Below are 24549 nucleotides of genomic sequence, written 5' to 3' on the forward strand. Positions count from 1 at the left end.
TATATTGACATGTAGCAACCAGTAGGGAATTCAGTGAAAGTTTGTGACCACCAGTGTCTGCAGTCATATCACCTCAATCTATGATCACAGCACATCTCAGGCTTGATCAGCATATAGATGGAGACCTTCCAGGAAGCGCAGGTACTGTAGAAGTGCTGTTGATGACTCAGTATATGGCACTTTTCCTTCTGAGTCAGTGTTCCAGCAGAATGCTAGGCAGCACTGCTGGAAGGGCTGTCTTTTGAATATGTAAAAAAAACATCTTGACCTCTTGTCAAGACTCCCAGGCAATTATAACTTGATTCTCTGCCCAACTATGAAAACAACCAGAAAAACACTTTATATGGGACACAATATTCTTTACTTCCACTGCCAAAATATCACAGCATTTTAGGAATGAAGTCTGCCATGATCCACCCATGTGAATGTATTTTTATAGAGATTTTTGGATGAAAGGCACTTTATACACCAAGGTTGTAACCACAGTGCCTTCAAAAATCTACAACAGGGGTCTCCAACGTGATGCCATCTAAATGCGCCCGCGTCCTGGCCGGCGGTGGAGCATCCACCAAAAACCGCCGCCAAGTGACATCATTGAGAGGAGTTGCCGCTGAAACGCCACAGAAATTCGGCTGCATTTTGGCGGATGCTTCACCGCCGCCACAGTTCTTCATCTGGCGCCCACCAGACGAAAAGGTTGGGGACCACTGATCTACAAGATTATCTCCATTAGGCTGTATTTCTTTAGTCTAGCCAGCATTGTTAAAACTTCCTTGAACAGTAGCAACGCACACAACACACACGCAAAGGAACAGAGGCACAAGCACCTGGGGTGAGATTGTGTGTTGCACCTCAAGGCCTCAGAGGGACATGGTCAGGCATGGCATATTAAGGTGCCTTAAAACCAACTTTGTGTCCTGATAGGATAAAGCTCCTCAGCTGCAGTATAATTTAGGCAGCCCTGGACTCGTGTTTGAGTTACAGCATCTATAGTACAGACAGTACTGGTGCTGGGAATTTCCAAAGCACTGTATGCTACAGCCCTCACTCTCAACACCCCACTGGTTATCTGGTTTGATCTATGCCAAGGTTTGCAAGGGGTCTTCAGAAAGCAGCCTTATAGATATCTTCTACAGTGCCTATGATCAGGGGAATCTTTCCATGTCAGGCCAGCCCCTTCACCCTGCATAAGGGGGCCAAAGTAAGGGCAAGGATCTCACCCTAGGGTTTTTTGTTTTGTTTTTTTTAAGTGCTAACTAAGGAAGGAGGAGGAATGCACAGAAACATACCATGCCATATAGGAGATCTAAAGCTCTGAGTCGGATGGATTCATCCTTATCATCCAAACACTGGAGAATGAGATCCTTGTGGGATTGAACTGATTTAGGATGAGTTTTCAGGATTTTGGACATTGCTAACAAACCCAGGTACTTCACTGTGGGGGGAAAAAAGACAAAATACAATTTTTCCACATATAGAAATACTGTATTGTTTCTTGCAAGCACAGGGGATTTTAAGATGGGCTGACTTTCCCACCTAACCTCAAATCCTAAATATACTGTTTGGGATAAACTTTGACAGAGGGAGCACATTTACCAGTTAGAAACCAAAAAGAGCAGCCTAAGCTTCTATTTCTTCCTTTGCCCTCCACATGTATACTTGCAGCCGAGTCACACCCATTCAGGTTTTGCCATCCCTAAAGAGTGGCAGTAACTGTGGCTCTTTGAGATGTATATATGCACTCAATGTGTAGATTATGGCCAGCAGTGTTGGTTGGAGGGTTTGCACCCTACATGCCCTGATCACCTTTCTTCACCCTCAAAGACAGAAAATGCAAAGCAGGGTCCACCATTCCTCCATAGCAGCAGAGAAGGAGGGCAGGTCATCAATTCCATGTGGAAAACACATCTTGAAGAACCACAGTTATTGCAAAGTAACCATTCCTCTCGCAGGTTGGAGCTGGAGAGGTGCCTGATACAAACAGCACCAGTAGCTGGTACCGTAAAGGAATTAACGGCTGCAGACAGTAAGAGACTCAGGCTGCAAAGGCAAAGCAAGATCACTCTGTACTTAAAATTACTATGGTGCCAGGAGCATCTGTAATGCCATGTCAGCATCAGGTCATCTGCATTGCTTGCTGGATGAAGTGCAGACCGCTGCCCAAGAGGGTACCGCATGTGCTCAGTGGCTGGGTTCTGTCAGAGCGTTAGAGCTACTCCAATAGTGCAAACAGATTTATCTCCTGTCCGTGTGTTCCATTCTATGCATCTGAAGAAGTGGGCTGTAGCCCACGAAAGCTTGTGCTGAAATAAATTTGTTAGTCTCTAAGGTGCCACAAGTACTCCTGTTCTTTTTGCGGATACAGACTAATACGGCTGCTACTCTGAAACCTGTATACTGAAAAGGGGCTGTTCTCTTCTGCTACTCTGAAACCTGTATACTGAAAAGGGGCTGTTCTCTTCTGAAGGTGAGGAAGACATTTATAGTTCTTGCTACAGATGCTTGGAAAAGATGCTTCACTGAAAAGGATTTAAATGGTGTTGGCTAACTTATGCCAATGCATTTCCCAGCACTAACAAATCTGGCAGTATTGGATTTTACCATTAGTCTATGGAATAACTAGCATTTCTTGCTTCCTCACTGGAAGATCTATGAAGGGAAAACCCAGGAGATAGAGAGAAAATTATTTTTGGTTTCAGATCTAACATACCATAAATGGCACTATTATTCATCTACTCAAAAAACATCTAGTTGTACATGATAGTTTATGATTTTCACTATTCATAAATATGAAATTCAGACAATACTGGGCGCTTTATAATACCGCTCATTGCTTTTAATACCACTGCCACTTAGCCTCATCAGATTGGCCACTGAAGCCTCTAGGAAAACATGCAACACTTACAGTTCTGATCTGAATCTTCTATTAGTATTCTTAACTTCTGAACACACAGCTGGAAAAAAGTGCAAGTCAGGATTAACATGAGCTTTGAGAAGACTACTATTTAAAATATTCCCTTAATGGAGATTACTCACTATATCAGGGTGAGTGCAATACATGACAAAGCAGTGTTACCAGGATCTGTGACCACTGGTAAGACAGTATTGTTACATTAATGGATCATAAGATGAAGGGAACATGGCGCTCCAGTGATTGTATTCTGAGTGGCAATTCATCAAAAGTAGTAGCAAAGCCTCTCAAATTGAATCTTGTTCTTAGGCATCTGGCCTTCCCTACTCCACACACCCTTGAGATAGGGGAAGTAGAAGAGAGCACACAGAAGCTGAATTTTAGGTTCCGAAACTTCCTTTCCTCTATCTTAGAAATAACTAAATAAAAGCCAGACAATAAGCAAGGCTGTCCGATCAGCAGGCTCCTACTTCAAATATATGGACTATTTCTTTCCCCCCAGTTTTCAGAATAAATAGGTATAACGTGGCAAAATAAGAACATTAAGAGAAGTGCTGTACCTGGATGCTGGCACTGTGATTGGGCATCCCAGAGGATAGAGAGATCAACACTGAAACACACAAGCACTAAAGTTACATTTGTTCAGCACAAAGTATAAACAAGATAAAATGTAACACACAATATCTGGCTTAGCCCTCACATGAGGATGTGTTTGGTGGTCTCACCCTAGTGCTTTCTGGTAGCCACGCACAAAAGTGCATGGTTTGGTACAATGTCAACACAGCTGTGGCATCTGTTCAAGCAAGGCCCCAAGAATAGATTAGCATGATATTGCAGAGCAAAGGGAGGCATAATGGGGGGGCTTTTACAAAGCCTCCCAAAGAGTTCTGTTTTCATGATGCCTTGCTCTTGCCAGGCTAACTGTAGTTGCCCTTTTACAGTTTCCATCTGGCAACCCAGACACTAATTAAAAGGTCACCAGTGACTGTACCGCTGGATTTTTGTCTGTAGTTCCCTGAAAACATGAGACAGCAGTGAATCCTACTCCGAGTAATTACATTAAACCCAATCAAGTTAGCAAGAGCCTCAGAGGGCAAGGAAGGTTTTACTACTGATTACAGTGGGCATTTGTGCAGCTTTGGCAGTGTATGACTCCATGGCAAACAACTCAGAGCCATCACGCAGCCTGTCCTAAAGTGCATCCATGGGTATTAAAAGGCAGGGAGAAAGCTCCTTCTTACTCAGCCAGTCAGCTCCCTATGAGTATTCAGGCATATCTGTGGACTGTAGTCACTTGAGAGTTATTTCTCTTTACTCCCACTAACCCTGCAGAGCCAACATTTCTGGGAGAGGGTGCCGGATTCTACTCTGACTCATGCATCCAGAGAACTGGTGGCTTAGTTTGAGGGTCTGTGAGCATGCAAGTGTGGGAGAGTGCTCCCTTTGGTACATAGCTGAATACTGTATTTCCTGGGTTTTGTGGGTTTGAGTTGTACATTATTTAAAAGAGTTTGTATATTATTATTGCTAGCTAAGTTTTGTTTGCTTTTACGTTTAGCAAGTTTGATTTATATTTTGCTAGTTTATCCCCAATATATTGAAAGAAGGGGATTTCCGTTTCAATTACATAGTGAGGCAAGTTCACTAAGCAATTTCATTTGGTTATATTAAGTTAATTGAAACTGTAGTTAAAAAGGGATTTTATAGCTGACGTTATTTAACTGCTGCCAAAGTTAAACATGCTCTTTTTTAGGTTATGAGTTTCAGTTCTCACCTGCTATCACTGTGTTCACACATTCATACAGAAGAGACATGGCTGAGGTGCTACAGGTAAGAAACAAATCAAGTATTTCAGATAAAGAAAAAAATCACATTATGAAGAGTTCTCAAACACAACACCTTTTATTACAGAGAAAATTACCAACCTTTTTCTCCCTCCTCCATATATTTTGAACTAGATGAAATAATTCTTATTCTTCAAAACATTCAATACCCAGTCTTCATTGAATCCGGTTAAATTTATGGGGGTGGGGTGGTAAACAATTAGTTTCTCAATCCATATTTCTGATACTTGAGAAATCCACAAGGTTCTACTTTACACCATTTTTTTCTCTGGGAAACAAGTATGCAATAGTACCACTGAGTGGTATAGGGAAACTAAAACCTCAAGATCTCAGCATCAAGTACAGATCACTGACACAAACTTGGCTAAGAACTGAACGAATATAAGGGTGGGATCAAATTAAGAGCACTAAAACATGTGAAACACAGGGCTAGTAGAAAGCCCTGAAATCTCTCTCCTCCAATACCATTAAATGCTGCTCAAGCAACTGATCCTTTCAGAAATTTACTGGATTGTGTCCATTACTCACCTCTACTAGAGAAAAATCTGTTTCTTTAAAAGTCATTTTCCCAAAATGCATCTCTACTTGGGTCCACTCCCAAAACTTCTGCCTGCTCTCAATTCTTTGCACGCAGCATGCTATCTCCAACAGCACTTTACATAGCTGGTGTCCTCATTTATACATGGTGGAAACTGAGGCTCAGAGGTGAAGTGACTTGCCAGAGTCAGTGAGCGTGATAATGGTAGGAGTAGAACCCAGAGGGACAGTGCACTGAGGTAATGAACTACCAAGTTCAATCCTGATGTAGCAGTCACAAATGACACTATAAAGATGACTCAGCACATAGGGTCTAAAAACCCAGTACACCCAGGTCCAGGATAAGATTTTTGTATTGTCTACACTGTTTGCAGTTGGTGGCAGGTTTCTTGCCTTATGCATTAGATGACACTGGACCAGGAACATCATGACTAATATGATGGAAACCAACCAGCCTTCAGGTTAAAGTCCTCACAAATAATTAAATGAATAACTATTGCAGGAGCAGGATGAGGAGGTGGGAAGGAGAGGGGGTGTAGATATACATACTGTCCATCTCGCTGCTTTTCTTGAAGTAGTACTAAATTTGTATTTTTGCCAGTGCTGCAATGAACTGAACCCTCTTTAGGTATTTGGATGCAAGCTCGCTGGCTGTTTGAGAGAGAGATGGGTTACAGCAGACACTTTTCGTTCCTTAGTCTACAATTAGTAACAAATGGGCTTCTCTTCTAGCAGCATGAACAGTGGAAACTGAGGTAATGCTTTAATTTAAAGTTACTAACTACACTTAAGACAATGATTGCAGGTGAACTAGCCACAGAGTTTCAACACTTTGGGTCTGACGGCTCTTGAGACTAACTTGAGTTAACTGACTGCCAATTAATTCAATTTAACTTTTTGTAAATGCTACTCTGGGCACTCCAGACATGTTTGTTGTTTACCCTAGGGCTCAACTGAACCCTCTAGAATAGAGGTATCCTTAGTAAATGGCTGCAAGAGGACTTAGATGTGAATACATTCCACAATATCTATAAAATCTGGGAGATCAAACAAAAGCATGGTGCACATAGATGGACACAGAACCCATGGTGACAAAGTCTTTTTGATGGAGATACTGACAGCACAAAGCAATTGCAGCCTCTTTTTTGGGTGGCTGTAGAAGGACCACCTAAAGGAAGCCACCACAATTCAAAAAGCAGGCAATACTGACCAAGCAATGGACCATTTCAGAGCATCCCTGTCACCCGGGGCTTCTATGGAGCTCTCAGAAAACTAAAGCTCAGTCTGCAGAATCCCTGAGGGAGGGTAGTGGCAGCTGTGTGACCTGACTTCCCTCCTGCACCTCCCAGGAAAGAATCTCTCTGGGACTCGGCATCCACTGTAGACATAACAGGTGCAGGGTGCGCTTCCCAGCCCCAGTAGGGTGAAATCTAGGTCTGTGCACAATTTTTCAAGCCATTTGACCAGTCCCTAGTACTGGCTATACTGTTAACCTTAATAATTTTTATAATCAATGGGCCTTTAACATTTAACTATCTCATTAAATACAAAATTAAGCTTCCACCACAGAGCAGTCTCAAAGAATGTTAAATGGACAGACAAAAAGTGGTTTGTTCGGCCATCGCTCCCTCCACTATTATAGACGATACTGTACATGTTTGATTGAGAACTTGCTCACTCACAGCTCACCTCCTCTCGCCTCAACATAATCAGTCAATTCTATCACGATCACTGCAAGCCTTAACAGAAAAGATCCCCTCCTCCCCCTCTAAAACAGGGGTTCCCAATCATAGAAAGGCAGGACTGGAAAGGACCTCAATAGGTCATCTGGTTCAGTTCCCTGAACTGAAGCACGACTAAGTATTATCTAAACCATCCCTGACAGGTGCTCTTCTAACCTGTTCTTAAAAACCTCTACTGATGAGGATTCCACAGCCTCCATAGGCCATTTGTTCCAGTGCTTAATTTCCCTCACATTTACAAAGTATTCCTAATGTCTAACCTAAAATCTCCCATGCTGTAATTTAAGCTCATTAGTTCTTGTCCTGTCCTCAGTGGATACAGAGAACAGTTTATTCACCCTCTTCTTCATCCCAACCTTTTACATACTTGAAAATTTATCATGCTCCCTCAGTCTTTTCTCCAAAAGAAACAAATCCAATTTTTTCCAATCTTTCCTCTAAGGTTATGTTTTCTAGACCTTTAATCATTTTTGTTGCTCACCTCTGGACTTTTTCCAATTTGTCCATACTTACACATCTTCCTAGGCTCAGCACAGGGGCCTTGACTAGATAGTAGCCTCTCTTAGGTCTCTTCCAACTGCCAGTCACATATTCACAAGAAGTTTTAAAAGGATATTTTATACTAGGGCTGCTCCAGTGACACAATTTTAACTTTTGATGTCTGGAGCCAAAAATTTCCAGATGCAATAAACCTAGGCGGACTCTATTCATGTTAGCACAACAATGCTGAAGAATTAAGAAGGCGAAACAAGTATATTTTCAGACTTACCTATGTATGAGATTGGTAAGCGGCTCAATCAATTTCTTTCCCAGCCTAGGTTCTAATGGAGTAAGAGCACCAAACTATTTGAAAAGAAAGGGAGGAAGGGAAATTATTTTAACAGATAGCTTTCACCAAGGTAGAACAGTACTATCGCCATTTGTGTGTCACAACACAACAAAATTGAAAGGAGATGTTTTGTCTCCTTTTGGTTGTTATGTTCCATTATAACAGATGTCTGTTTCTCTTCCTTGTCATTCGGATTTACTAGTAATTATCCCTCTAAGCGATAGCTTTATTTTCACACCCAAGGTCCTGTTAATGAGCACGCCAGCCCTGGAAAGGAGCTAACAGAGGAAGTGGAATACTTGCCAATTTTATAATTTTAATGAGGACCCAATTATTGGTTGAAGACGTCATCAGTTTAAAAAAGAGCGGAGCAAGGGACAGGTAGTTCTTGGGATTGCGTCTGGCCAGCTCACAAATAACATTTACTGCCGCAGACTGGACACCTGGGAAACAGAAGAAGTGGGAGAAAAGGGGTCCAATCAGCAGTTGAACTGTAGCTTGATTTTCATACTCCAAATGAACAGAACAAGAGCAGCTACAGATTAGACTAGGACAGAGCTGGAAGTATTGCTCACACTTCAAGGATTTGACGAAAAGCTTCCTTTCTTCAAAGTGTCTATTAGGCATTTAAGTTAAATAGATGTTATACGTGACACAGAATGGTAAAAGTGACTAAAAATCCCTTTTCATTTGTTCCAGCTCCCATAGACTTTTGCTCATAGACTTGTCAGTCTAGACAGAACCTGGTTTCCTAATGGAAAACACAGGCAAGCAATGTTTTGAAGAGTCTTTCATGGTTTATCCATCACAGAACCCCAAAAAGAACAAAAGTACAAATCTCCCCATGCAGGTTACATTTTAACATGAGATTGATTCTTTCTTGCATATGTCCCTGGAGGGCAGGTCTTACCTTACCCTAATCAAATCAGCCTGGTGACTCTATTTACATTCTCCCACTTTAAACACAAATCAGCTGAAAGTCATAGGCTTAAGTCTCAGATGGAACTCTCAGAATGAATATACAGCATTTCCATCCAGTGGGGAAAAATAAGCATCCTAAATAAATTCTGGGAAGACTGTTTGGCTACAAAAATGTGAATTCTTATCGTTGGTGGATATACATAAAGTTTTCCATTCTGCAGCTTTCCAGTTGTGTTAGCTATGACTAAGGCTGTGAGTTGGTCATGTAGGTCATGGATTCCGTGACTTTCCATGACTTCTGCAGAGGCCAGTGCGGCTGGCTCTGCGGCAGCGCGAGCAGCTCAGGCAGCCCCTGGGCCAGTCGCATCGGCTGCTACTGGGGCAGTCTTGGGCCACCGCGCCCCTCCCTCCCCTAGCAGCATCAGGAAGAGTTTGGGTGTGGGAAGAGGCTCAAGGCTGGGGCAACAGAGGGGGGTGAGGACTCTGGGTGGTGCTTACCTTGAGGGGTGCTCCCTGGAAGTGGCAACATGTCCTTCCCTCAGCTCCTAGCTCCCTCAGCTGCCTCCACCCTCAGGCACTTCCCTGGAAGTCCCCATTGGCTGTGGCACCCCCACACAGCACCTGCACACCCCCGCAGCACTCCCAAGATTTAGTCAGGCATATAGTACAAGTTATGGACAGGTCATGGGCCATGAACTTTTGTTTACTGCCTGTGACCTGTCCATGACTTTTACTAAAAATACCCGTTACTAAAACGTAGCTTTAGCTATGACACATTCCCCAAGAATTCAGACACAATATTTTATCTTCTCTCTTGTAGTATTAACATTAAAACACTACAATACAAGAGGATTCAAGAGACTGATTAAGCCCCAAATTCAGTTGTTTTTTTTTAAATATGGAAGAGATTCCTGCTATATTATGTGAAATATTTCAAATGATTTAATTACATCCAGATATTACAACCCAGTCACTGCAGCTTTGTGCTAGCACAGGGCAGGGCAAACTTTTTGGCCCAAGGGCCACATCGGGGAATAGAAATTATATGGCGGGTCATGAATGGTCACAAAATTGAGGTTGGGATGCAGGCTCTGGAGTGGGGCTGGGGAGGAGGAGTTTGGGGTGTAGGAGGGAGCTCCAGGCTGCAGGGCTGGCTTTAGGCCAATTCCACCAAATCGGGCCCCGCGCCCAGTGGGAGGGCTGCCGGGGGGCAAGTGGCCGAGAATCCCTTCTCTGACTAGAGGCTCCTTTTTAATTTTTACTCACCCGGCGGAGCTCCGGGTCTTTGGCGGCGGGTCCTTCACTCGCTCCAGGTCTTTGGCAGCACTTCTTTCAGTGCCACCGAAGACCCGGAGCGAGAGAAGGACCTGCCGCCGAAGTCTAGGAGAGCCGCCCGGTGAGTACAAGCCCCACATGATTTTTTACGTGTTTTTTTTCTTAGTCATCCCTGCCGGGGCCCCGTAGAAACTGTTCAAATTGGGCCCCGCACTTGCTAAAGCCAGCCCTGCCAGGCTGGGATTGAAAGGTTTGGAAAGCAGGAGGGGGATCAGGGCTGGGGCGTGGTGAGAGGCTCAGGGGGTGCAGGCTCCGAGCAGCGCTTACCTCAAGCGGCTCCCAGAAGCAGTGGCATGTCCCTTCTCCGGCTCCTATGTGAAAGTGCGGCCAGGAGGTTCTGCATGCTGCCCCAGCCGCAGGCACTGCCCCTGGGATTCCCATTGGAGCCTGTAGAAGCCAGAGCAGGGCCATGCCGTGGCTTCCAGAAGCCACGTGGTGTGGCCCCTGACCCAGCGCCCCAGCCAGAGCGGGGCCAAACCACATGGTGCGGCTCGCGGGCTGGCTTAAAATAGCTTGCGGGCCATAGTTTGCTCACCGCTGGGCTAGGGCATGAGAAGCAAAAAACTGAAGTTGATTACTGTATTTTCAGTAGCCAAGCTACATGAACTACAAAACGTAAGAATGGTTTTACGTCATTAAGATTTACTCCATTAATTCAGCCTAGTAACAAGTAACGGTCTTTTTTGTTTTTAATCTGATCCCATCCCTTCAAGTGTTCAGGTGCCTGCCCACAGGTACAGCAATAATTTATAACATGTAACCAGTTACCTTCTTTTGCCTCCCATGAATCAACCATCACTAAAAATTCATGTCTCCACTGAGGCCCTGTTCTGCAATAAAAGTAATTTATTAAAATTCACTAACCAGGGTCTGGATCTTCCAGTTTCTCTTTAAGGCGAGGGAATGCAGGACGGAGGGACTCAGGGTACTTCAAAAACACTTTGTACATGATTAACACTGCCTTCTTCCTGATATAAGGCTTTGTGTGAGACATCTGTTAGTGAAACAACACCACAGTCAGACTCAACATGCTCACATTCCCAAGAGGTTTCTTTCAATATATCATTTTTAGTCAATGCCTCCGTAGCAATACCTATAAAAACTGATTCTGTTGGGCAGTCTTTCCATGCAGCTGCTCTTTCAGTGCACTCAGAATTTTAAGATAAAAAGCAAAACATTGTCAGTCATGCAAGTCAAAATAAAATCGTCAAAGTAGTCCCTTTGGGCTAGCCAAGGATGTGTGATTTACAAAAGAACAGGGTTCAAGGATCAATCACAAGACTCTCACTCTGAATGTGTAGAGCACCTGCTCCCTGCTGGCCTAGGATAAAGAGAAGTTGCCAGTCACCTTATTCTTAAAGTCGCTGCACTCAACCACTCCTATTATTCAATCTAACAAGTAGTATCAAACAGCGATCTTCAAGGCAGAAACATGTCCAGCCTCAAATACAGCCAACATGGGCAGATGTGATAAGACGCAATCAAGCTAATACAGTGACAGAGGATAGAGGAAAGAAGCAGTGTCTCAAACATATCAAAAAGCTTGTTTAACCAAACTGCTCCTCCCTCACCATTAAATAGCGCCTTCACCTTTGGAGTAGCAATCACATTGGATGTATTAATGCTTATCTCCATTACCATACACCATCTGAAGGCGTTGGGTCACCCAACTGCAAACCTAGTGCTATTGACCCATCTGAAGCATACAGTGGTAACACCACTTGAAAGGCGTACACATCATAAAAGTGAAAAGAGGACAAAGAACAGATCTTATACCAGAAATATCACCTCTAATATACTGATACTTTAAGGTCAGAAAGGATCATCATAATCATCTAGTCTGACCTGCACATTGAAGGCCATAGAACCTCACCCATCCACTCCTGTAATAGACCCTTCTGGCTGAGTTACCCAAGTCCTCAAAGCTTCTCTCTCTCTTCAAGAGCCAAGCTAAGTATGGTGAAGTGGTAGGCGTAACAAGGAGGACTATACTACCTGATCCAACATAGTAATGTCAGTGCATGATTCTCCCTTTAAAAGCACGTCACCTACTTGGTCTTGGCAGTCTGTGGTCCTACTAGGACAAGTTTCTAAAATGAACTCTGGGTGCACAATTAGTTTGTTAACTTTGAAACATGAACTGCAAAAGAGTTTACACAGCTCCTGAGACACAAGAACTGCTAACAACCAATTACCAAGTTCTCAGGCATGGCATTTGTAAATTTTACAAAGAAGAGAGTATGCTTCAAAAGGTCTAGTCTAAATATATTCTAGACACAATCATATGGAAAAAAGGTTTGCTCACTTTTTATCAACTCACCAGAGTCATGATGTCATTTGCCAAGTCTCTGGCAAGATCTGGAGTAACAAAACAGGACAAACCAGTCAGTGCTACTCCAGTATCATACTGGTTAGGGCTACTCAGATCCTAAAAAAGTAAAGACAGAGTTAAAAACTTCTGATTTATTCAAAGAAAACTCAGGGTAAAAGACAAACATCTCAAATATAAATGAATAAAACAGCCCTGTTTAACAGAGACAGAACAGAGTTTCCTTTCTACAGAATATCTGCTCTGATTTGGGAGAATTTACTTATCTGATTTTTTGAGAAGACTGTCACTTCGTTAGTACTCATCCTCTGAGATGGTTAGGCACTAGTTTAATACATATAATAATTTACATAACTAAACTATAGAATATTGGGAGCACAACACATGGTATTTCAGAAGCTGCATATGCTTCTGGAAAACATGAACATTTTACCTAGTGTTTAGGGTCATTAAAAATCTTGACCGAAATCTTAGCACTACACAAATCAATGGGAGTTTTGTCATTGACTTCAGTGGGGCCCACTGTTTGATATAGTGTCCTGGTTTAATCTTCCTATAGACTACACTTATTCTAGTTTAGCTGTAAGTCCCCATCAACTATAGTTTATCTTTCCACTAAAGACCGTATACCATCTAAACTGCAGAATACATATTTTGTCAATTCTGTCTTTATAAAGTATTGTATACTCTTTTAGATATTTTCAATTTGAGAGGACTGTTTAAGATTTGCATTATACTTGTATCTGAATTTATTCTGACAAGGATTTTAAAAACAAAGCAGTTATGGAAAAGATCAGTCCTTAAAAAATATGGCAATTGGTGCACAGAAACATGAATAAAAATGCATAAAGTTTTCCATATGAACTTGCAAGCTTCATATTTAAGATTCCCATTCCAAGGATGGATTGGGAGTTCCAGATATGTAGTTCAGACTTTGGGGCAGTGTGCAATTTACACTTCATTTCAGTACCCCACAACGGGTGAAGGAAAAAAGATTAGGTTGGCAGTAATATTAAATCACACTTTGGAATAAATGAAAGTGAAAGCTCTATAGTTCGTTTTGGTTTTAATGCTTTGGAGAGGTGATGGTCCCCTTTTCTAAATACACAGTTGCTAAGTCAATGGAGCCTAAACAAAGGTGTTTTTAGTACAAAAACATCCATAAAAAGAATGGAAGAGACTTGTAACAAAATGTGATTTAGAGAATACCAGTATAGCAGAGTCTTCATAACAAAGAGCGGAACGTATAGTTGTAAAATAAAGGACTTATCTGTCAGACCTGAACATAGTTTAAAATATAATTAAAGGAAGAACACTGGTTCTTTAGGTTAAAGACTGAACACAATCCCATTCTGCTGATTTTCTCTGGAGCAAGAAAAAACCATGGTCAGCCATGCATAACAAAGCTAAGCACAGATTAGTATCTGATGGAAGAGTTGTCCAAGTATTTAGGGTCCTCAGATTAAAAAGATGTTTATTTTAAAAGAAACGAAATTAATGTTTTAAGATTTCTTATCTATCTGCAGTAGCTGATCAGGAAAAATGCAGATCCATTAATTGTGAAAGGAACACGAGCAACATGAATGCCATGACAAACCAAAAGAACACAATGTTAGTACCAGAATAAACAGCCTTAATGTAAACAGCTGCTGTTCACCTGTTTCCTGTATAATTATGTGGGAGAAGGTGAAGGGTCTGTCAGTGCTGGATGAAGCAGCCTTTCATGGATCCAAAAAGCAAACTCATTTCTAACTAGATAATTAATCACTCAGTTCCCTGCAGATACTGCAGCACTCTCCCCACCCAGCAACCTCTTGCATTGGCATGTGTGATATTGGGAGTGTCAAGAAAAGTTAGGGTCTTCATGTTCACTTTGCACTCTGAACAAGCCCAGACAGTTGGGCTATGCACCATGGGGAAAATCTGTCAATGGTTGTCAATTTTCTGATCAATCTCTGACAAACTCAGGTATCAGATTGGAATGTGAGCCAAATGACGACAACTCTGCTCACATACCTATATTCTATATGAAGTAGAGATAGTATACAGATTTGAGATGCCAGGTAGGAAGACAGAATAAACGCCTTACAACAGTCTGATTTCCTTCCTATTGAAGCTAATACCTTACCTTTCTAATCTGATTGGTAGTCAGCATAATTACATCAGTCCCTTCATGAAAGCATTGAGAGGCAGCTAGGTAACCAATTCTCTGCATAGTTAAGAAAAACAGAAGGAAATGAGTCATTCACAAGTGTTGACTTTCCACAGCATCTTCAAAAGATTGGATACTCCTCAAAGGATTGGACTGGATACTCCTTCAGCAGAATTAGAATATTGCATAATTATATACCGAAAATGTCATCTAATGGTTAGAGCAGGCAACAGCTCGCTATTGATTCTATATGATCAGTCCTTGCACAAATTGCTTGCGTGCACTTAGGCCAGTCACTTCACCTCCGAACTTCCCCATCTGTAAACTGGGTCTAATTTAGCTACCTCACAAGGGTTTTTAAACCACCTCTCCAACTGGTATTGTCTCCTTTGTCCATCTCATTACAGAGGACAAGGCTTCACGAAGCCAAGGGGACCGAACTTCACTCTCAACTGTTGATGGCCCCCTGAGAACAACACAGGCTCATCACGAGGGGGAACTGGGAAATGCTGCACTTCTGCTGCCAATGTGTCAGGTGGAGTGAGGATTTCACTCTCTCAGGTTGTCAATTCAGTACCATTCACCAGCACTGAATTTACTTTAAAGAAACTTGCTGGTGGCCTAGCAGCAGCAGTTAAGTGGCGGATTTGGTTCAGACCCTCTGCTTCACTCTGGCTGGAATGGTAGTGCTCTTTTGGAGAGGTGGCCTACTTTCCTGGCTCTTGAGAAATATTCTAACAACTGGAAGCCTAGAAGCATTGTCCAGCCCTCCTTGGCTAGCCTGTGGCCCTTCCCAGCCTCAGACACTAACTCATGAAAAAAAATTCCAAAAAAATGTAAGTAATAAAAGAAAATACACCAACTGATGAGCAGCCTTAAGCAACCTAAACAGAAGAATAGAGATCAGGGCTATCACAAACAAGGATATACCCTGCATGTCTGGTTGAAGAAAGTAATATTGATGTTGTATGTCCTGTCCGACTGCCAGGAGCAAAGGTTGATAATGGATGTGTTGGCTGGAATACTCAATTATACAGACCACTTACTTTGAATGTAAACTTTGATGCACTCATTACTTCAATAATATTGAATGCAGCCCAACTGATGTCATAGCCCAGCATCTGTAACTGTTAGAAAAGGAGACCAAAAAAAAATCACACTTCAAAATACGAGACCCAATATAGCCAGGAAATTTTAAAAAACAGGATAACTCTTACAAGTTGAAAATGTACAGTAATATTACTACAGAATACATGTTCTGGACACCTGAAAAGTCACATGACTATTTAATTTTATCTTCTCACACCCACAGAATATAAAGGCTGCAAGTAAAAGTCCCTTTTAATTAAGCAAGTGTCCAAAAAGAGTAATTTCAGGTATTAAACTTACTCGTACATCACATATTTAATTTGTTTCTCTTTTCTGCTGTTGCACGAAAGGCCCATGCAAAGAGAAATTGACTGACTATAGACGAAAAAAAATGGCAAAATCTTCTATGTATGAAGGGCTGTCAAAACATGAAAAAAAATGGTCTAACCTTTCAGATTCAAGTAGCACTAAAAATGCTGTAACATCCATAGGTAAGTATTCTCCAAAGATGAGTGAGATTTTTTTTAGTTGGTGACCCTTTTAACCGCTTTCAGAAAAAATCATGCTTAAGTCATATTACATAAGTAAAACTAAGAAAAGTAACTGAAGGTACAGTTCACAGTCAGTTGGAAGTTAGCAAGAGAGTAAAATAAAAGGTATTGTTACATTATACCCTAGCAAGGTACTTACATATGTAAGTTTGCAAACTGCATTTGCTTTCACTGCAATGTTATCCTGCTTGAGCTCCTGTTTGATCTCATCGATGCACTGGGAGATGTACTTTGCCTGAGGGAAGAGAAAGTTACACTCAGTTACATGACCCCATTCTTCATCCTGCAGCTTACATGTACTTTAGCAGCACCTGACCTTAGTCTTTGTTTGCTCATTTCCAATTTGTCACAAATTTTAATAACCCACTGTGTTCTGATAAGCATTCAATTCTGAAGAAACTACTTGCCAGTCAAAACCATTATGCTAAATGTTACAGCCAAAAGTACGCTGAAGTGTTTCTTCAAATCTATTTTCAATTTCCTGTGAATAAATCAATTCAGCCCAGAGCCACTCTTTAAAAGCTTAACAGGAAAGAAGCTTTAGGAGGTTGTGAATATAACAGTAGGAGCAGAAGTCTAGCATCAGGATTCTACTTTCAGCATTTGTAGATCATACTAGTTATCTGCCTCACTGGGGAGTTAGGACAATTGTTTATTGTGTGCCAAGAGAAGTTAGGATACCAGGCACTACAGAAAGCACAATATTAGTTTCCTTGATTAAAAATAATTGTAGGCTACTCAGTTATATTTTTTTAATAGAACCACTTACACATCAAGGATCCCATTTTGAAATGCTTCATCATACATCTTTAACTATCCATGTTACAGCCACAATTGTTCCAGCTGAAAATTAGACAGGACCGCCTTTGGAGCCCTTCAGTGCTACTGCCAGAAGGGGTCACTATTGAGCAACTTAAGGCATTTGTTTCTCAGTATCCCTACCCCCAAATGATCTCCTAATTAAGCTGAATAAGCCACCAGCTCCAGAGGGAGCCAATAACTCTGTCTTTCTTTGTGTATTTATACATTCAGTACCCCAAACATGCAGCCCACATTCCTATTATTCCTACCAAATGGCCAGGGCACAAGAGTTTTAGGAGGTAAATCTGAAGCAAATTTAATTTAATCTGATTTCTACTCTTTAGACAGCAGTATTTGGGCTACTGCCTTGATAGTTTGGGAATTTTACAGTCAGAGGGGTGTAACTTTGCCATTTATAGTATTTGATAGCTGTTGCACCTGCTTACTCATATGTATATCTCAGAAACTCTGAAGATCCAAATGTTGTTACATTTCAGCTAAGTGTTTGGGGACTATTTCTTTCTAAAGGATCATGTACGTGCCATGTCTTTCCTGCACACACACTTCATTTTAAGAAGTCGGTTGAAACAGATACTTTACTCTATAAGTTGGCTTTAATTCAGTTGGATATTCTTTCAATTCATTATGATTAACTCTTATTAAAATAATATTATAAAGGCATCTACAAGTTACTACCCAAGATTTCAAAGGAGGAAAAAAAGCCTTCCCTAAAAAAGCCACATGCACACCAGGGTATTTATTATTCCATATAAATTAACTGTCAGAGGAATCTAGTCAAAAACAGATATCTGAATTACCTAGTATTAATATGTAGTTCTCCCTAGCAACTTACCTCCTACAGCAAGTTATATCTGAGAAATGTTGGCTATGGAAATCCATTGGTTTGCTGCCATTATTTAATATTTCTCCTCTTTATACTGGAATTACTGCATAATCCTGACTGTTCTCTGGCCTTTTTTTAGAATGCTAGAATGATACCCTTCCTTCAAGTCATGGGAGTTAGCCACTAGATAGTGAAGTAGGGAGGCTGTATTATCTTTAATAAAATTGCAGAACCAGACAAGAAAAAGACATTTGTAGTGCAAAAACAAACCATGGAGTGATCCTAGTTAGGGCAAGTAGCAACTGCATATTAATTTAGGGGCTTCACATTCCAAAGCAGCAGCGTTATGGTGACAGTTCACATAGCTATAGTGAGAGGTATAGCACCATTTACACTGGAAACCTTTGTCATGATACAAGATTACTAAGCATAGATCCATCTGGGAACAGTTCTGCTGGCTTACCATCTTCACAAAGTGTTACAAAATTTGTAAGTTACAAGAGAGAAAAACAGAAGTTGATCACTTCTGATTCTAGTCAGTTCAGCTAGCCCTCACAGTTTTGCAGCCATTGGGTAGTGCAATGAGAAGTTTGGAGGGGAATTAAAACATGAATGTTATCGCCCTTCCACATACACAAGCCATTTAGGGAAAAAAAGACTTAATTTCAAGAAATTGACCTATACTTTTAAAGCAAATCATGTAAGACAAAAGCTTCAGTAGCAGATATTTGTAATTTAATAATTTATTTTAGCTTTCAGAGTAGCAATCGTGTTAGTCTGTATCTGCAAAAAGAACAGGAGCACTTGCGGCACCTTAGAGACTAACAAATTTATTCGAGCATAAGCTTTCGTGGGCTACAGCCCATTTCATTGGATGCATGTAGTGGAAAATACAGTAGGAAGATGACAGACACAAAGAACATGAAACAATGGGTGTTACTATACACACTATAAGGAGAATGATCAGTTAATGTGAGCCATCATCAGCAGGAGAGAAAGAACCGTTTGTAGAGGTAATGAAAATGGCCCATTTCCAGCAATTGACAAGGACACTTGAGGAACTGTAGTGTGGGGGGGAAATAAGCATGGGGAAATAGTTTTACTTTGTGTAGTGGCCCATCCACTCCCAGTCTTTATTCAAGCCTAATTTAATGGTGTCCAATTAGCAAATTAATTCCAATTCAGCAGTCTCTCGCTGGAGTCTGGTTTTGACTTTTTTTGTTGTAATATTGCGACTTTGAGGTCTGTAATTGAGTGGCCAGGGAGACTGAAGTGTTTTCCAACTGTTTTTTTAATGTTATAATTCTGGACATCTGATTTGTGTTCATTTATTCTTTTACGTACAGACTGTCCGGTTTGGCCAATGTACATGGCAGAGGGACATTGCTGGCACATGATGCATACATCACATTGGTAAATGTGCAGGTGAACGAGCCTTTGATAGTATGGCTGATGTGATTTCTCATTCTTTCAAAATACGATTAAAGTAAAAGTAACAGGAGGGACAATGTTGACAAAGATAGAATGATGAATAAGGCTGGAACTTGGGTTCCACTTCTAGAGCTTGAAACTATGTTCAAAAGGGTTTTAAAAGGGATGTTCCACTCAAATTTGATCTAAAACTCATTTTTTGTAAAAGCAAAAAGTTAATAAAAACCTAGTTTTTATTTAAAATGCCCACCATAAAGCTTTGATTTTATATAGCAACATCCCCCTGCTGTGTTTGGAACTTGCAGTACTTTAAAATGAAGCAGATTAAAACAGAAGTGAAAACGACTTTGTTGTCCACACAAATGCAAATACAGAAGACAGCATAAATAATGAAGAAGATCATTTAAAATTCTTTCACTCAATCTAAAATGTTAGTATCAGTAGTACTGAAATTTTTTTATAATGTGATTTAAACTGACAGTTTCCCTTTAAGGTGAACTATGAAGCAAAAAAAATTATTATCCTTTTACAACGTAAACAAAACCCTTGTGCTTTATTTCCCTTTAAAGATCAAAGTATCGGGTCTTCACTTCCCTACCTTTGCTGAAAGACCTTGACAAGATCTTGAGGCCCTAAACAGTGATGTCACCTAATGCTGTAATAAGTTTATTCTGATAAAATGAGATATAATGAACAAGTTCGAATTAATCAAAAGTTGAAAAAAGTTTTACTGAATTTAAGACGTCTAAAAGTTGCAATATTCAAGATCAGGTAAGAATGAAGTTTGCAGCATGTGTTGACTGATTGCTTAGCTAGAGGAACCCAAAAAATGCAAAGTCAAGCACATTTTTTAAAAAGGAGAATTTTTTTTAATTTCCTTTGTCAGCCCAACATTTTCTTAGTAATATTATATTCAATATTCTTATTAATCATTGTTCCAAATTCGGAGACCAAATTAATTCACAAATGCCCAGGACAGATAGATTGGCCCTGCTTTAAAGCACAAATCTCAACTGTAATCTTAAACATTAGGTCTCTATAATTAAGTTATTTATTCTACAAAGGTTTCCTCTGTCTGCAGGGGTATCCAGGTAGAATTTAAAACACTATGACCTCACTGTCTCAATGTCCTAGGATGCAAGTTTGCCTTCAGACACTGCATTTTGAGTATCACAATAATTGTTTTGTAAATATCTGTTTCAAAATATCCACAGTACAAAAGACTATATAGAAAACAATCCCATTCAGACAGATTGTAAAGAAAACAGAATTTAAGAATTTAAACTAAAACTTTTGATATTTGTAAATATGCACTTGACAGGAGATGCTCACATTCTCTTATACAACGGGCAACTGAACTCTTAGGCAATATATTGCCTTAAATATTTTATGTTCACGTAGCAGTGTGCTGGAACAGACGTCATTGAATCTTTTGCATGCGTATCTAGTTCCCATATCTTGGCAAGCAACATCAGTGCTAGCTTTTAATGCCAGGACTATAATGCAGATCCTCCTTCCTCAGCCCAAGAAAACAGACACCATTCCAGCAATATCTCAAAACTCTTTGTGGACATTAAATTAAGCCTGACAAGACCCTGAGAGAAAGACAATATCCCCCACGCTGTCAATAAAGAAAACCATACTTGAATGATTAAATGGCTTGCATGTGTCTTTGGTAAGTCTTCATAACAGGTTTCTAAACAGAAAAGAACATTGGCTTTTATGCATGCATCTCAGGAAGTGGGTATTCACCCACGAAAGCTCATGCTCCAAAACGTCTGTTAGTCTATAAGGTGCCACAGGATTCTTTGCTGCATTGGCTTTTATGTATCTGGGCTCAATCTAAACATGACTGACAAGAGCAAAATCCTGAATCCCAAATTCCCTCCCTCGTTTGTAGCATTAAAAATTGAAAAAACAGATTTCTACCTCAAATTAATATTTGTGAATGTGGTTGTGCCATAGTTCATTGCATCAAAGTGACAGAAAACCACAGTTCATGAAACTGAGCACAGAACATTGGCTATTTTTACAACCCCTGCACTCCTGTCCTCCCAGATCAGCAGTCATGAGAGTTTTTGCACATTTGGATTGGCTTGGTTGAACCTTTAACAGATTAGGTGCTGAAAAATCATACAAGTTGAAAGCACAGTAGCACCTCAGAAATACAAACACCAGAGTTATGAACTGACCCGTCAACCACACCCCTCATTTGGAACTGGAAGCACGCAATCAGGCAACAACAGAGACACCTCTCTCCCCCCCACCCCCAAAAATTAAAGTAAATAGTACATTACTGTGTTAAATGTAAACTACTAAAAAATAAAGGGAAAGCAGCATTCTCTTCTTCACAGTAAAGTTTCAAAGCTGTATTAAGTCAATGTTCATGAGCAAACTTTTGAAAGAACCACCATAATGTTTTGTTCAGAATCACGAACAACCTCCCTTCCCAAGATGTTTGTAACTCTGAGTTTCTACTGTATATCAGAATCTAAGCGCAGGTCCAAAAGTCATAAGCCTAATAGTTAGTAAACTAGTAACTTATTGTGCTTGTGTTTTACTTACAGAATTGTAATCTTTTCATTTTGGCCAATGTGCGTCTTTTTACATTTGAGGAATAAATATGCTTACAAGTGAATTATTTGGATCATAGTAACACCTAGGGATCCCAATCTTGGGAGACAGACCAGTCCTTGCTTACAGACAGCCTCCCTACCTGAAGCAAGTACTCACTAGCAACCACACACCATACAACACACACTAACCCAGGAACCTATCCTTGCAACAAAGCCCTATGCCAACTCTGTCCACATATCTATTCAAGTGACACCATAATAGGACCTAATCACATCAGCCACGCCATCAGGGGCTCGTCCACCGGCACATCTACCAACATGATATATGCCATCATGTGCCAGCAATGCCCCTCTGCCATATACACAGGCCAAACTGGACAGTCTATATGCAAAAGAATAAATGGACACATCTTACATCAGGAATCATAACATTCAAAAACGAGTGGGAGAACACTTCAACCTCTCTAGCCAATCAGTGACAGACTTGAAGGTGGCAATTTTACAACAAAAAACTTAGGTTTGAACAGAGACTGGGAATGGTTGGGCATTACACTAATTGAGTCTATTTCCTCGTGTTGAATATCCTCACACCTTCTATGGGTCATCTCAATTATCACTTCAAAAGTTGTTCTTCTCTTGCTGATGATAGCTCATCTCAAATGATTGGCCTCTTACAGTTGGTATGGCTACTTCCACCTTTTCAGGTTCTCTGTCTGTATAAATATCTTCTTGCTGTATGTTCCAGTCTATGCACCCAATGAAATGGGCTGTAGCCACGAAAGCTTATGCTCAAATAAATTTGTTAGTCTGTAAGGTGCCACAAGTACTCCTCTTCTTTTTGCGGATACAGACTAACACGGCTGCAACTCTGAAACCAATCATATAGAGTAGGAGTCCATTATCCTAGGCATTTTATAACACATAACAAAAATAAGCCCCTGCCCCCAAGAGCTTATTGAAGAGTATTTTGTTTCAGAAAACCTTTGCCAGTTGTCATCCTCCCAACTTCCACTCACTGGCTTATTCCGTGTTTTTAATCAAGGAAATAAAGTGTAGGGGTTTTAGGTCAGGGGGCAATATCAAAACAAACCCATGGAATCTTCACATCTGATTTAAGAGCTTACCGTTGGAATGCAAAAGCTATCTTTGAAAACGCAAGCTAATTCCCTACTTTGTGGTTACAGATTTCATTCTCGTGAAATTGTGAGTCAGTGTCCCTCTTTCACAACCTATATCTAACAACTAAATGGTGAAGTGAAACAAAGAAAACAAGCCAAGGAATATATTTAATTGCCATTAATAACCTCTGGCAGCTCAACTCATTTTGCTTCTGGCCTGAAGTCTCACAAAGTGCTAGAGGTCCATTAATACCAGGGCTATTACATTTTAGTGCTCATGTATGCTTTTATTCTTCTGTTATGAAGCAAACAGAGGTCATGTCAGGAAAAGTCTGGTGACAAGATGTTTGTCACAAAGAGAATTTGAAAAGAAATCCCCAGCTCATCTTGTGTTTCTCAGAATACCAAATAAGTCCCATTCTTTCTGGCAGCTATATATCACTCAAATTAGTACAAGAGAAGTAAGCAAAGAAACTGATCGATGCATCTAATTTTGTCCACTTGCTGATAGCTTTTTTTTTAATTGATTATAAATGTCCATTAAAAACAAAAATGCAAGAACAGGAAAGACTCTCCAGAGCACATTCAAAGTGAAAGCTGCCATCTAGGGACACAGACCTTCACTAAGGCTCACAGGTTATGTCTACACAGCAAAGAAAAAAACCCTGGCACAGGACAGCCATCTCGGGCTCATGGGGCTCAAGGGCCGTTTCACTGCTGTGTAAGACTTCTGGGCTTGGACTGGAGCCTGAGCTGTGGGACACTCCCACCTCACAGGCGTCTAGCGCCAAAGGTTTTTCTTTGTTGTGTAGACATACCCTCACTGTTTAAGAATGAGAGTAGTGGTGAACACAAAAGTATTTCATTTAGTTTACAACCTAAGCCATCATTCACTATAGACATCCACAAGAGAGAGAGACAACTCCCATATTGTCCATACTAGGAGGACTCCTCTACCACATGAACTATACCAGTATAGTTAAATCAGCACAACGTTTGGGCTTGTCTACACTGGCACTTTACTTGCTACAACTTTCTCGCCCAGGGGTGTGAAAAAACACTCCCCTGAGCGCAGCAAGTTTCAGCGCCGTAAAGCGCCAGTGTAGACAGTGCACCAGCGCTGGTAGCTACACCCCTCGTGGAGGTGGTTTTACTAGAGCGCTGGGAGACCTCTCTCCCAGCACTCTGCCACAACTACACAAGCCATATTAAAGTGCTGCTGTGACAGCGCTTTAGCCTTGCCAGTGTAGACTAGCCCTCTGTGTTTAGACAAGCCCCGAGTGTACAACTTGTGGGTTACGTGGCACTGAATAGCACGAGGTAAGGGAAGGATGACAAAGCACGAACCACTCTGTAACTATCTTCGATTTCACTTATAAATCTCTAATGCAGTTTTAGATCACTTGTTCCTGATGTGAATTTTTACAGCCTATTTGTACAGCGCCTACTGTAAATCTCTAGCTGGTGCCCCATTAGATTAATATGAGTTCAATAAGGTTCCTTTGAAGAAAAAATATCTAAGTGTACTAGAAATGAAGA

General features: G+C 40.8%; 1 protein-coding gene across 1 annotated transcript in view; it reads right to left on the reverse strand.

The window, feature by feature from the left end:
- AP3D1 (adaptor related protein complex 3 subunit delta 1) overlaps positions 1-24549 on the reverse strand; it is a 70094-nt gene that overhangs the window by 26216 nt on the left and 19329 nt on the right. The window contains exons 2-12 of the mRNA XM_050934469.1: positions 16380-16475; positions 15647-15727; positions 14577-14657; positions 12440-12547; positions 10984-11113; positions 8167-8306; positions 7804-7877; positions 4686-4735; positions 3472-3521; positions 2906-2954; positions 1290-1435 (exon numbers count right to left, since the gene is read on the reverse strand). Coding sequence (XP_050790426.1) covers positions 1290-1435; positions 2906-2954; positions 3472-3521; positions 4686-4735; positions 7804-7877; positions 8167-8306; positions 10984-11113; positions 12440-12547; positions 14577-14657; positions 15647-15727; positions 16380-16475 — 1005 coding nt within the window. The remainder of the gene's footprint in view (positions 1-1289; positions 1436-2905; positions 2955-3471; positions 3522-4685; positions 4736-7803; positions 7878-8166; positions 8307-10983; positions 11114-12439; positions 12548-14576; positions 14658-15646; positions 15728-16379; positions 16476-24549) is intronic.

Source organism: Gopherus flavomarginatus, chromosome 24 (genome assembly GCF_025201925.1).
Source record: "Gopherus flavomarginatus isolate rGopFla2 chromosome 24, rGopFla2.mat.asm, whole genome shotgun sequence".
Classification (NCBI taxonomy): Eukaryota; Metazoa; Chordata; order Testudines; family Testudinidae; genus Gopherus; species Gopherus flavomarginatus.